General features: G+C 32.1%; 1 protein-coding gene across 6 annotated transcripts in view; it reads right to left on the bottom strand.

Annotated features, from left to right (window-relative positions):
• Positions 1 to 669: 669 nt before the first annotated feature.
• The window catches only part of YTHDF3 (YTH N6-methyladenosine RNA binding protein F3), a 36,474-nt gene continuing 22,076 nt past the window's right edge, over positions 670 to 15,067 (bottom strand). For all 6 annotated transcript variants that reach the window (XM_079150261.1, XM_079150263.1, XM_079150259.1 and 3 more), the window contains one exon: positions 670 to 3,793. In XM_079150261.1, coding sequence (XP_079006387.1) covers positions 3,770 to 3,793 — 24 coding nt within the window. In that variant the 3' untranslated portion in view covers positions 670 to 3,769. The remainder of the gene's footprint in view (positions 3,794 to 15,067) is intronic.

Genomic DNA, 15,067 nt, shown 5'->3' with positions numbered 1-15,067 from the left:
CTAAACTTCTGACTACAAGAGTATTTAGTTCCAAGACTAGAATTACAAATTGACTATCATAAAGTAATAGTAAGAATTAGATCCCAATTATGAATGCCTGGCCTCATTTCTTAAGTATGCTAATGAAGTGTAAACTTTCCCTTCAGGGAGATGACCAGTAAAAGGTTTCTGATGATGCTGCACTGTGGGGCACTTGGGGCATTTCTTTGTGCCCTAATCAAAGCCAGCAGTGTTCTGTGTGGTTACAGTTAGTTTTGATAATACAGAAACTAAATTCTTAGATTTCCTCCATCAGAATAAGACAATTAAGCAATCATCAGTGTACCATCCAGATTCATCAAGATCCTATCCACATCATATTCACTGATCCCAACCAGTAATGTACACTGTTAGAAAAAGTATTTCTTGGGACTAAGAGTAGGGTTTTTTAGTTATCAGAAAGCTGGTGCCACTTTTTCCTTTTCCTCCATAAAATGAAGTAGGTCTTTTCTCTTTTGCTATCTTACCTCTCTTTAATATTCCTACTTAATCTAAATATTCAACTAAAATGAATGACATAATCTATGTATACTTGAGAAAAAATATATCAACAAAGAAATTCATAATAGAGTAAGCAAAATTTTTTTATAGCAGGCTAAACATAAAGATAAAATGGAAAGAACACGGATATGAGTGAACAATTTTTATTGAAACCCTCAAAGATTAAAGAGGACCAAATGGTGAGTTTGGGTACCATAACAGAAAATCTCACCTAACTGTACCATCATTCACAGGAATGAACAAACCCAAACACGACAAAATTCAAATTCTCATGTAATTGCTACAAGTGAATGTAAATGAACTAATCATTTTATCATAACCTTCCTTTAATCATACGAAAAAGGGAATTTACATGGCATAACAAAAGATATGCAAAACTTAATGAAAACACAATTCTCTTAAATCTCTCAAACGTAATTTTAAAGGATGCAGAATGCACTTGATTAAATGACTTAAGCTGATTCTTTTTTATTGCAAACTGTTTTAACATCAGCTTAACCCCCATGCATTGTACTCAAAAATAACACAGCTTTTGGATTAGAAAGATCACTGAAGTTAAAATGAGGAATTAAGTACTAAAATTTAAAAAAAAGGTTGGGTTTCTTTTGAAAGGAATCTTCAAGTACCAATATGTATAGATAAAGAATACTAATTTTGGTTACATTTTCCCCCTTACTGTTAAGTATACAAACTATAATACCTTTCGAAAGAAAACACCCACATAAGAAAACTTTAAAAAGAAACATTCAAACCAGAACTCGGAAAAACATTAAGAGAGAAATTTACTGGGACAATAATGTCTTAATTCATGATTATTCAAACATTTGATTATGTATTTCCTCTTGTAGAGCCCACATTCTCTTTTTTTTTTTTTTTTTTTTTTTGGTCCCTACAGTGAAGAAACATTCATCTGGTTGTGCTCAAGACAACCTGTAATAATTTCATTTAGAGAAAAAACATCTTGTAATATACCAACCTGACAGACCAAGAAAAAAGAGAAAGTTGGTGTTTTGGGGAAAACTTACATGAAAAAAAACCACAAAATTACCAATTGATAAGATTTTTTTTTTTTTTTTCCCAAAGGAATGCTGCACCCATTTCACTTAAGATTAGGAATCCACGTTAAAGGCACTGGGATGTACTCCTCACCATGCATAGACTCTAAACAACACTTGACAATGTCTAAGTCTATTGCAATCAGTCTGCATGCTGGGTGTTTCCAGGACATTTCTTAATAGAAACCTAATATAAATTAAACAAGTTTGAATCCATTTACAATGTAACTAGTTTTATAAAAATATCCAGAGTTGCTAATAAAGCACCAATAAAAAGAGAACCTCAGGGGGAGGACTCAGATCCTTTCTACAAGGTCACTCTTTTACAGTTCTCTCCAATAGAACCTCCAGTATGATAACGATCATCTTTGGCATGCCTTATCTATGTAATCTTGGAGATATAGAACATTGCTGTGGTGACTATACCCAAATGCCAATTTTTATTGTAAATAGTTAAAGAGACATGTTACAAGATTTCATGGCTTAGTCTCGAAAAGGTAAAATAGGTGCAATTTTCCTTTAAGAAAGTCTTTATTTTTAAATATACCATTAACATTTTGATTTTCCCTTCAGTAAACATTGATATAACTACACTGGGACTACCCAAGAACTGTGAAGTAGCTACAGTTATCTACAAATACTGTATTTGAGTGAAAAAAAAAAATACAGTATTTGTACAATTTAAGAAAACATTGTACAAAAAAATATATAAATGAAACCCTCAAAGAAATATGTCATTAGGCTTTTGAGTTGAAGTGACCAAAGATCATAGTAAATGAAAACATTTCTAAACATGATGTAAACATAAATGGAGTAATGCAAAACATCAAGGTATTCAAATCTACTGTATTGCTATTTTCACCCTTTACATATCATTCTACATAGCCTTCTCCTTTTGGAACAGTAATATAAGGGGCAGAACATTATTTTCATAACCTTATGCCATCAAATCAGTTAATACAGATGCTTGACACATTCAATTATACAAAATCAATTTGTTTCAAGATATAAAATTAATGTTGATATGTAATTAATGAAAAAAAAATAAGATGTTAAAAAGATAACTATAAGAATACCCAGATATATGCTGTATTCCCACATATAGATCTGATCAATAAAACATCAACACATTCACTTAGATACTGATTTAATTCATGGATCAAGGCCATATTCTCAAAGTATTTTAAGGATGCCAGGACACTGCAAAAGCTGGAGAAAAGAGTTGAGGAACAGTATATGCTTGCTAAACAAGAACTATGTTTATTTAGCTAGTGAATATCTAGAATAATAAATTTTTACTTCATGATAGCAATCAGGCTCGCAAACACCCAGAAATAGGAATTAAGGATTTTAAACGTAGTTATAAAGGTCATAAAAAGTCTGATTAGACTGAGGTACATTTACTCAAAATTTTGAGATTCGTTAAGTGGTAGCAAACAAAATAATTCCTCAGACAAATGCACATTTCTCAGTATACATATAATTGAGGGAAGGAGGGGGAAAGAATGTGCATTAACTGGTGAAATCCACCAAGCTGCATATCAATATTCTGTTACACCAAACAGTTTGAAGACAAGGGAAATGTTCTAATGTAATTTCAGATTATGTTTCATTTGGCTAAAATAGAGCTTAAGGTTGCTTTGCCATATTAAAAGTTTACTACAATAATTTTTCACATAAACGTTTAGACTTGAACTCCAGGACTAAATATGGCATGATTATTTTGCTTTTAATCTGTTGAAATAGCTAAAAATTGACAATTTAAAAACTACAACAAAGAAAAAGTTGAAGCAGTGTGACTCTTACATCATTGAACCACTTCTAATGGTTAACTGTTAGTATTTAACAAATTCAAAGAGTTAATGAATCCTTGCATTCATTCAGTCTTCTGTGCCTTAGCTAGGATGCATAATTACAAAAGACAGCAGATACTGGTAAAAGCTTCAGGACAGAAAGTGCTTGACGAAGTTACAGTTCTCAAGTGTGTTTGGTGAGAGTATAAGGGCAGATGCGCTGATGAAAACCATTACAAGAAGAGTCAATTTTGTGTTAAAGTGTTCAAAGATGTCACCTTAAGCAGAAAAAAAGCTTTAATAACGTTTTCTTTGACTTATTAGGCATTTCCAGAGTCTACATCATTAGTGTTGTAATTTTAATAGGACATCTCCATATGGTTATTGTTTGTTTCTATTTCTCTCCTGAAAGAAAAACAAAAAGAGTTTTAACAAAATACTATCATCATTTAAACTATATGCACATATAACATAAATCATCTCCATACAAAGTTCTTCAAATACTAATTCAAATAATCATAGAAGAATGATTACTATAAAACATTTTAAATTAGAAAAGTCCAAACACAAGAGACTTATTTCAGGGGAGTTTCAGTACACTACACAATCCTACTGTTCTACAGATTTGTTTAAGGATAAACTACTTTAATACTGTTTTGAGTACTTCCAATGAATTTTTGATGGTGAAATGTAGCAAATGGAAAGCAATCTGGCTCAGGTGGAGACTGAAAGAAAGAACTGCATTAAAAGTGCATTACATTAAGATTTCTGTACTAATTTAGAAATAACTTTGATTCCAAAATTTCTTCCCTTCTTATTTTGAGTATATTACAATTTTTCACATGAAGAAATATAAGCGTTATATTCAATTGATTTTGACTTATGACATAATTGAGAGAAATATAACAATTCCTTCCCTCAAAAAAGAAACCATGTAAGATACACTGAATGTTTTCATGTTCACAATTAATCAAATACTTTTTTATTAATACTAGACAAATAACCTAGAGGGCTTGTACAACAAATGCTTGAGAGTTGGCTCCCGTACCTGTGAATTTGCATTCCTAACAAGTTCACAGCTTAGTCTGGACTGTTGGTCTGAGGAAAGCACTTTGAAAACCACCAACGTTTAGCAAATTTTAAGATTCTCTCATTTTGTTTTTGCTACTTCCATCTTATTTTTGCATGAGTAGCATACATTCAGTAGTAAATTTTACTTTCTTTCCAAGTAGCCATGCAAGAAAACTGTATTTTAAATTCCCAAGATAACCTTTAAGTACTTTGATATTAAAGTTCTTTCTTTTTTATTTGAATTTATCACTACAACTTGAAAAGCATTGTTTCATGGAGAAAGTTAAATAAAATGTCTAATTATCTCATAGATTCCTAAATACCAGTGAGATGCACTGAAATGAAATAATAAAATAATGAAAACAGAGCTAGCTAGATTAGTCATGTTTCAAAAGGATACACAAAAACAAAAACCAAAAGATATTAATGGGGGAGTATACCACAAAGCTGGAGTCTAATTTTACAAAGGCCCTAAATTTCTTTTACAAGACTGATGAAACAGTTTAGTGTTCAAGTGAGGTAAACAAAAAGGTTTATGAGACATTTTGAAGCATGCCCTAATCAACTAGATATAATATATATGAGAGAATAAATTAAGAAGCGGTAACCACATACTTCTTATTTACTTTCCCATAAAATGACAGATCAGAACTAGAAAAGAAGAAAAAAAGGAACTCTACTTAAGGATAAATTAGACAAAGAAGTTCAATGTAGGGAGATAAATCATCAGTTATAGCAATGAGGATCATGTGCTCACTGATGATGTTTCAGTTGAAACTATAATCAGCTATGCATTTTCATAGAATCACTAAAATACATAGATTACATATGTATTATGCATCTATGTATATACAATTCATAACTTGAAACAATGTACAAGCAAAAGGCATAATAAAGAAAACAGAGAAAAGAAAAAGGAACCCCATTTATTCATGGGAATAGGGGCTTAAAAGATCTGGATTAATGAGAAAATAAGAGGGGAAAAGTAAACATTTTATATATTTATAATATAAGTCAAAATAAATGTAAACTCATCAATGAAAATAAAAAATATGAATTCAGAATTTCTTAAAATCCCATTACACATAATTTCTAATAAACCCAAAACACAAGGACACAAAAAGTTAAAATTAATAGACATGATAACATACACCAAATTAAGATTCATACAACCATATCAATATCAGACAAAATGGTCTTAAAAGGCAAAAACCACTTTTGCAGATAAAAGTGATCACTACACACTGAATAAGAAACAGTTTTTTAAAAGCTACTATATTAAATTGTCAGAATTACAAGGAGATGCTAAAAAATTCATGATAGAATTTAACATTTCTCTCTTAATAATAAAGCAGACAAGGAAATAAAAAGTTAAACACAAAGAATACAGAAAACTGGCACAAATAATTTCAGAGTAGTACACATTCTATCCAGGTACACAATGTACCATAAAAAGTGACTACATGCTAGGCCAGAAAACAAATTCCAATAAATGCCAGAGTCAGTTTCATAGTGTCCCCATTTTCTCACATAAATTTTAAAAGCAACAACAAAAACAACTTACCCACATTTGGAAATTTTGAAACACACTTCTAAAAGTCTTTTAAAAAGTTACAATGGAAATCAGAATTTTTTTATAGCAGTACAATAATAAAAATGTGAAGTACAGACACTCCAAAGACACTAGAATTTTACATATGTAGAATTTTTTTTTAAAAAAAGCTAAAAAGCAATGAGCTCATCATCCACCTCCATACAGCATTAAGAACAAAATATATATATATGTGTATATATATATATATACACATATATATATAAAAAAAAACAGAATATAACAAAATAGAAAAAAATAAACAGAATCAAAAAGAACAAAAACTAAAAATTGGTGCTTTGGGGGTAACTAACAATAGAAAAAAATCTCTGAAACACTAATTTTTTTTTTTAATTATAATACTCAATATAAAAATACTATTAATGCTAATATGCCAATAAATCTAAAAGGACACAGCAAACTGGACAACTTTAAAAGAGGAAGAGCTAGTGAGAAGTGCTTGGACTCATGATAGATTTTGAAAGCAGAGACTTATTGATGGATTAGATAAGAGATAATAAAGAATAATATCAAGAATAAGTCCAGGATTTTTAGACTGAACATCTCAAAAAAAAAGAAAGGTAAATACTCTCTAAAAAAAATGGAGATGGGACAGGCAAAAAGAAGGAATTATATTAATATAAGATGTTTATGAGACAATAAATGAAGATGTCAAATATGTGATTAGATGAGTCTGGAGATAAGAATGGTCCAAAATGGGAATACAAATTTGGAAGTCAACAGTGCATAGTAAACATCCATCAACAGAATTAGTCCTCCAGAAGTTTATGGTCCATTTTTTTCAACAAATAAATCCCACATGTATACTACCAAGAAGTAGGACTGTACCTAAAACTATTAGTATTAAATATTCTAATAATTCTAATGTAGTCCCCATACCTATGGATTATCAGCTACAAGTCACTAGAAATAGAAAATTAAAAAATGATGAACTATCAGTGATGTTATCAACTTCAGCTGTAACTAAAAAGGCATTCTTTAGGATACAAACTATCAAGTGATTCATGGAATTCAATTTTTTCTTTAAATAATAAAAATGATTAACAGAAGAATCCTTCCTTTCCAACCCTCCCCCTCCCCTATCTTTTTTCATTAATAGCACTATAACCTCAAAAAGTCATACTGTGAGATTTGAGGCTATTAAGTGTGAAGAAAAAAATGGGGTGATACAGGGTTTCTACCCCAACCCAATCTAAGCAAACATAATGGAGATCACCAAAGACCCTAGGGCCAAGACCAGAAAATGGCCTATGGAAATGAACCCAGGAAGAAGTTGTTGTCAACTCATCTATTTTTCTGACAGTCCCAACCCTTCAAACTAGGAAAAGCCAGAAAATAAAGATCTCTTAGGACATTGAAGAATGTCCTAAGAGGGACCACCAGTTCATCTTTAAATAACTTACTTTTCTTCTAATCATCTGAAGGTTCACCACCATTAACAATATTTTAGTAACCAAACCAGAACCCACAAATGAGTCAAAAGAGAAAAGTAATCACGTATTTAAGAAGCCATAACATCTAGGAAAAAAAAAAAAAAATGAAGGTAAGCAGTGAGAACATAAGTCTAACAACTACTGAAAGAACAGTGAACACGTGCAAAAAAAAGGAAAAGAAGCAAAGCAAACATTTGAGATCCAAATGCAATATACACAAAAATACTTTCTGTATCTTAGAAACCTAGTTTTCAAATTGAAAAATCAGGTGATAAATTCAAGGGACAAACTGTCACTGCCTCATTTGTGAAGTAGAATATTAAATCCATAAAATATCTGAGCAGGAAAAAAAAAGAGATGGAAAACTCTAAGAAAGAAAGCAGGAGTCCCTGGTACAATCCCTAGCACCATTTCTCTCTCTCTCTCCCTCTCTCCCTCTCTCTCTCTCTCTCACACACACACACATACACACACACACACACACACACACACACACACAAGAACTGGCAGACAGATTCAAGACAAAGTGAACATTTTAGAAGGAAGAAATGAAAGGGTGACAATTAAACAACAAACTTCACTAATTCTTTGAGAATTCCTCCCTGCAGGAAGTAGGATGTGATTTTCCTATTTTTCAGTGTGAGTTCCTGGTGAACTTGCTTCCAGGAATACAGTACAAAAGGGGAAAACAGGGGATTTCCAGAGCAGAAAACTAGTGGACTTCACCTTAAACAAATAAAGTTGATACTACATTAACACATTAACACATCATTTCTGTGGTATTCTTCCTCAAATCCATACAAATGAAAAGTTTTCTGAAAATCTGAAAAACTACCTGTTCAGTAGCCTCGAAAGATATAAGAAACAAAGAAAGGCAGAAAACTGTTAACAGACTGGAGACAACTAAGGAAACATAACAACTGAATGTAATGTTGGTCTCCAGACCATATGGAAAATGGGAAATTTGGGAAAAGTCTGTAATTTATTTAACAGTATTATACCAATGTTAATTTCTTAGTTTAGATAAATATACCATGATTATGTGCATGTTAATATTAAGGGAAAGTGAATAAAGGATATACAGAAACTTCCTATATTACCTTTGCAACATACCTAAAAGTCTATAATATTTCAAAATAAAATAAAAAATAATCACTAAAGAAAAGAATGACTTGCATGCAACTCTCAATCATCACTACAGAAATATGAAAAAAAAATTTTATACGGTATTGCTATTTAAATGGCTGCCCCTGGACAGGTAATCAAAATTATTGTTTGAGGATAAAAGTATCACTTAAATACCACCCCAAAATTAAACCCAATAACTACATCAGGCTATATTTTTTAATTAAATAAAGGAAACAATCAGAGTGTATGTTTCAAGAAAACAATTTATAGATGAACCAAGACTTAAGTTAAAACATCTAACAGATTCAGTTTTTCAGTAAAAGTAATGACTTAGTAAGAATGAAATCTGTATAGGTGGCTGATAGGACTGAGAAATTCATGCCGAAGAATACAATAAAGGCAGTAACAAATAAAAATCCCAGCTGTTCAAAAGCCTCAGCATTGTATTCAGAGTCTTTAAAAGTACTATAATACCAAGGTAAGTTTCTGACATGCTCAGTCCCAACAACATGACAACTCCTCTTGCATTAAGAAACGATAAGAAAGAGTACAAAGGAAACAGACCAACTCTGCACTTGAAACAAACTGAAAACCATACAATCATAAGGGGAAAGAACAATGATTATGCTTTGGGAATAGAGGTCATTTTTGGAAATCAACTTTTCAAATGTTTCAAATTTACATTTCCATTGTAATGAAGCTCTACATTATTACTCTCCATTATTACTGCAAAGTTGGAGTAATAAAACATAAACATTTATGTTGGCAACCAAGTCAATGAAAATTAATGAAAAAAAAAAAATAGTCATGATCAGTGCTAGAAACTTTAAAAGATTCCAGTGCCCATATTTGTATTTACAAAATAAAGAAGTATTTTCAGTTTGAGAAAAGAATTGATATAGAATGCTAATAAATTGTTCATTTGTGCCAACCAAAGACCAAATAAACAAAGTATATTACAAAAAAGAAAAAGTGAAGTTCAAATAGAAAAGAATGGTGATGAACATGTTAATTTGGGTGCTTCAATGAGATCAACAACATGATTGTAAGAGGAATAAATTCATGTTTTCTGATTTAGTTCAATAAAACAATACCACTAGTCACAATCATTTATTGTAATATGTTTTGTAGTTTTTACTTAATTGCATAAAAAAAGGGAAAAAAAGAGCAAAAAAAGAAACAGAACTATCTCAACCTGCAGCTGACATGATTTTTAGGTAAAAAACCCTAAGGATGTTCATTATCAAAACTATAAGAACTAATAAATGAATTTAGTGAGTCACTGGATACAGGGACATTTAAAAATCAGTTAGAAAGGAGATTCTGTATAATTACAACAACTATGTGCTGTACCTGAATTTCCAGCATATAATTAAGAAAATAAAAACTGAAGCTGGGTATGGTGGCATACATTTGTAATGTAATTCCATTTACAAATCATAAAAAAATACAAAATACTTAGCAATAAATTTAACGAAAAAGACACTGAAAACTACAAAATTTTCCTAACTGAAACTATTCATTTGTCTCCCCAAGCTGACAGAGTTCTACAAAGTAACAGTATTTATCTCTGGTGGCTACTTGTAATCTTACATATTAACCCACGGAATGAATTAGGTATAGCAGAGTTAAGAAAGCATGCAGGACCCAAATATATGGCAATCCAGGTTAACCTGAATGCAAGATGTGTTCTAATAGAATTTTTTAAAAATAAATTTTAAAAAGAAAAAAAAATAAAAAATAAAAAGACCAAGTAACTGAGGCTCTTAAAGCCAAAGGAATCTATTTGTAATTCTATTTTTGGATGTCAGATTTTAGTCTCTTTACCATAAAATGAAAATTAAATATTCTAGACCATCTTTTATAAGTAGAATTGTTCATTAGTTTTTTTATATTCTAGTTCTTCTATTATAGAGTCTATAAAGGTTCTTTCATTCCCTCAAGTTATTTCAAATGCAACAGAAACTGCCTCAATATTGAATTGGTCAAATGCATAAGATACTACAGTTGAAACATCTTTCAATAAACTCAAACTTTCTCCCAGGAGACGGTAAAATTAATTTCCTCTTAGACACTGGAGAGCAATAAAGCTAAGTATGGTAGCACACACCTGTAATCCCTGCTAGTCCTACAAGGGTGGCTGAGACAAAAGGATCAAAAATTCAAGGCCAGCTTGGGAAACTTGGTGAGATCCCGTCTCAAAATAAAAATTTTAAAAGGGTCGGGGATATGGCTCAGGGTAGAGCACGTGCCTACAATATTCAACCTGGGATTCAAACCCCAGTATTGTGGTGGTACTGGTATGGGGAGCAGAGGGTCCTGGCAGTTTCTGACATGGTTCCCAATGGTTCCTGTCTCCTGGTATTCATAGGTTGTAGAATCAATCCCTGCTCCTATGGGCTGGACTCAACAATGACTTGCTAGTAATCAACACAACTGGCAGAGGTAACAGGATTTCACCGCTATGATTACGGGAGACACTAGCACAGAAAAAAACAAACAAACAAACAAAAAAAAAAAACCAAAGGCATGCTGTCCATCTACAACTACAAAAAAATTAAAAAAAAAAAAAAAAAGACCATGCCTTCTATTTTCCTAGCCATTGTCACCTCAGCTTACTCACTCTGTAGCCCTACTCCCCCATCCCTTGCTTGCTCACTTTACGAAGCAAGCTTCCTATGAGAAAAGGCCTATATGAAGAAAAGAGCACAGTCTCTGGCCAAAAGCCATCAGAAACAGGTTCTCACTCCAAATTATGAGGAAGAACATTTTGCCGACAACATGAGTTTGAAAATAGAGGTCTTACCAATCAAGTCTTCAGATGAGAACTAAGCCCAACTCTGACTGCAACCTTATAGGGATCCTGAAGCTGAGAATCCAACTAGGCTACACCCCAATTCCTAACACACAGAAGCTGTGAAGTATTTCAGGCTACTAAACTTTGCACTTTTAAATAACTTACACAGCAATTCACAACAGAACAAGCATTAGCCATACTGATCCATCAGTAGCAAAGCCTTTGGATATGTAATATTAGCATAAATTCAGAACTGTCAGGAAAAGGAGCTAGGGCATCCTACCCTAACTCTATCAGTACTTACTGTATGATTAGAGTGAAATATACACAGATAAATCTTTACATATGAAAAAAAAAAAAAAAGTTACTCCAAGGAACAGGTAAAGTTGATTAAGGCCCTAACTTTTCCCTTACTAAAGAAAATATCTTATGTTCAAAAGCTACACTTTTCTTTTAATGAAATATTTTTTCTTGGGCACATTTATTCTAAATTAAGAAACTGCATGTAATGTTTTCAATAAAATATTAAATAAACAGAAATAATTCAACAAATTACTTCTTAAAACTTTAAATATTTCATTCCCACATAAAGGTAAAGATATCTGGTTCCTTATGTCATCATGCATTTGCTAATGAAAATGATACATTTAACAAATGAAATTCTGCTCAATTTAACAATGACTATTGACAATTTTAACCCCAATCTCTACAACTAACTTGATAAACTACAGGTAATTCATTTACTAAAAATCCATAAAATTCTCTTATCAGCATTAAACACAGCAAAACCACTATAAACAGTCTGAAGAAAACACAAAAACAAGTCAATGTAATAAAATGTTCATTGAAGCACCTCCTTCCAACTTTGGCTCATAAATACTTAACAAGTTTAGAACAGAGTATTACTGTAGTGAAAGCATCTTGATTATTGAAATTACCAATATTTTTAATCCAGAGAATTATTCACTTATAAGTAATATAAATTAGACTTAATTTACTGAACTTTTTCTGTTAATCATCATAATCAACTTATTCGGCAAGAGAGAACTATAACCATTAGAAAAGTTCATGAAAAGATAATCAAATAGACTTCAACCCATGTCGTTAAAAATAACAGAACTACTAAGAAAATGCTTACTGTTGTTATAGGACTAATTATGGTCAAAGTAATTTCTCATATATTAAAACAAATTTGTACCTTGAGACAGACCTAACATCTCAGGAACAGCTAGTCCAAACATTAAAAAAACTACATTATGGGCTGGGGAGATAGCTCAGTTGGTAGAGTGCTTGCCTTGCAAACACAAGGCCCTGAGTTCGATCCCCAGAACCGAAAAAATTATATTATGCCTAAAATTTAGTCTTTGGAAGTACACAATAACATAATGTTAGCATATGTTACTAAAATATATAGAAGTATCTAGAATTTAATAGATTTTATTATAATTATGAAGTAGGTTGTTTTTTGGGGGGGACGGGGCGGGGTGTACTAGAGATTTAACTCAGGAATCTTAACCACTGAGCCACATCCCCGGACTTTTTCATTATTAAATTTTGAGACAGGGTCTCACAAAGTTGCTTAGGGCCTCACTAAATTGCTAAAACTGACCTGGAACTTGGGATATGCCTGAACCAATGGGATTAAGGTGTACACCACCAAGCCCACAGACTTGTTTATTTTTGCTCAGGGTAAGGCTGCATCTCTTTCTGGGAGATTAGGAAAATGCCATCTTTGGGAAAATTCATATCAGTGATTGGCAATTGAAACTATGTAGAATTAAAAGAGCTATTAAACTAAAAATCTAACCTGAAACTGTTTCCTGGTTAACAAAGACTTACCTAAAGAGTAAAAAGAAGACTGTACTACCTATAGGTTACATGTTTTAGACAAATATACTCAGAACTTTATTAGCTCTTTATTTTCTTCTTTTATTTTCAATTAAACTGGCTTTACCACAGACGTAATACACACAATTCTTTTGAAGACAAATAAAGATAATAAATCAGGAACTTTATCCTCTCCTAACCCTTTCTAAAATTTCAGTTCCTCTGATGGGTGGCCATAACCTTAATAATAATACTAATACATAAAATTCTTGATTCAGTCAGTTGAGACACCAACAATTCCCATTGTATATAATTAATTTATAAAACCAAATGTCATATCCCACTTCTATCCCACCTTCCTACACTAGAAGCTATACTATTTTTAGTTTAAGTCGTAGCATTTATGACTTTAAATAATATGCGTAAGGCACTAATCCTTGATTGATCATCTTTGGAGAGTTACCTGCTAACTTCAGAAAGATGAAAAAGTTCATATATTTAACCCTTCCTCAAATCTTTCCTTGGAATGTATCTCCTAGCATTCTGTTCTAACTAGAATTTAATATTTTATAATCTATTGTCTATTTCTACAAACTGAAAAACCAACAGGCAGCATTTATTATAAACTGAATGAACAAATAACAGTACAGAGATTAGAAAGGAACAATTCTACAACATTCAAACTGCAAGAGGTTCTTCAAAGCGTTTACTCATTTAACAGGTATCTGCTTAAAACCTACCATGTGCTAGGTATTCTTCTAGGTGCCAGGGAATCAGCAAAAGCAAAATCAGTCTTGTTTGTGTTCACAGACTTTATGTTATAATACAATCAAAATTATCCAAACTTTTTATTCTTTTTAGATTCCTGACTTTAGGTCAGTTGTTCCTAATAAAGGGCCCATGTTGTTTGTGAGGCTTGAAGGACCTTATTGACAGTGACAGGGTGAGATGCTGGAAAGTCCTGGGATGCACTATAAATAATGAACACCTGTCTTGATTCAAAATGCATTATCAGTCCCCTTTTGAGATCTGTTCTTGTATACCCAGACACTAAAACATGTCATCACCTTTCTTGAATCCCTATTTCATTCTCCTAAAATTTCTAACTTTTATTATAAGGCTGAATTATAAGGTACACTAAGGCTATGTTCTTGTAAACTTGAACTTCTTTTACTCCTCCACCCTACTTCCCTGTAACTAGACACTTATCTTTACAGATATAATTCTACACCAGACTCCCCTAAACACCCTGAAATAAGATTTTACATTTGAGTACCCTCTGAAGAGATAATATGGATCACCCACTGTTTCTCTTTTCTTTATAAATAGTCTTTTGCTTAGGAAGCTTTTAAGATTTTTCTCTTTATCCAGCTCCTCTCTCCCTCCTAACTGGCAATTGTTTCCTCTGCAGTTTCGAATTTCACCAGCATTTCTCATTCTGAAACAGAGAGCCTGACATTCTAAGTTTCATATATGCAGACAGGATGTCAGGTTGTCTCCTCCACAGGAGGCATGTTGGCTAGAAAAGCAAGTTGTCCTGGTTATTTATTGCCAAAATAATCAGGGGAAAAAATGAGTCAATAACAATGACAATGACATAATGGAATTAGCTTTTTAAAGTCCTTATTATCATAAAAGGTCTCAAAATGTAAAGAAAAACATGAAAAGAGAAAAAGAGCTATAGTAACCACAAACCTAAACATAGACATTAGACCCATAACACTTCTATAAAAGCACATGACAAAATCCTCCCCAAACTTGGGAAAGGCAGAAGTCTTCTAAACTTATTATTCCAAACTATTTTGACTATC

The sequence above is a fragment of the Sciurus vulgaris genome, assembly GCF_902686455.1.
Source record: "Sciurus vulgaris genome assembly, chromosome: 1".
Classification (NCBI taxonomy): domain Eukaryota; kingdom Metazoa; phylum Chordata; class Mammalia; order Rodentia; family Sciuridae; genus Sciurus; species Sciurus vulgaris.
The sequence above is the reverse complement of the archived record's forward strand: the minus strand, read 5'-3'. Positions and strand labels throughout refer to the sequence as shown.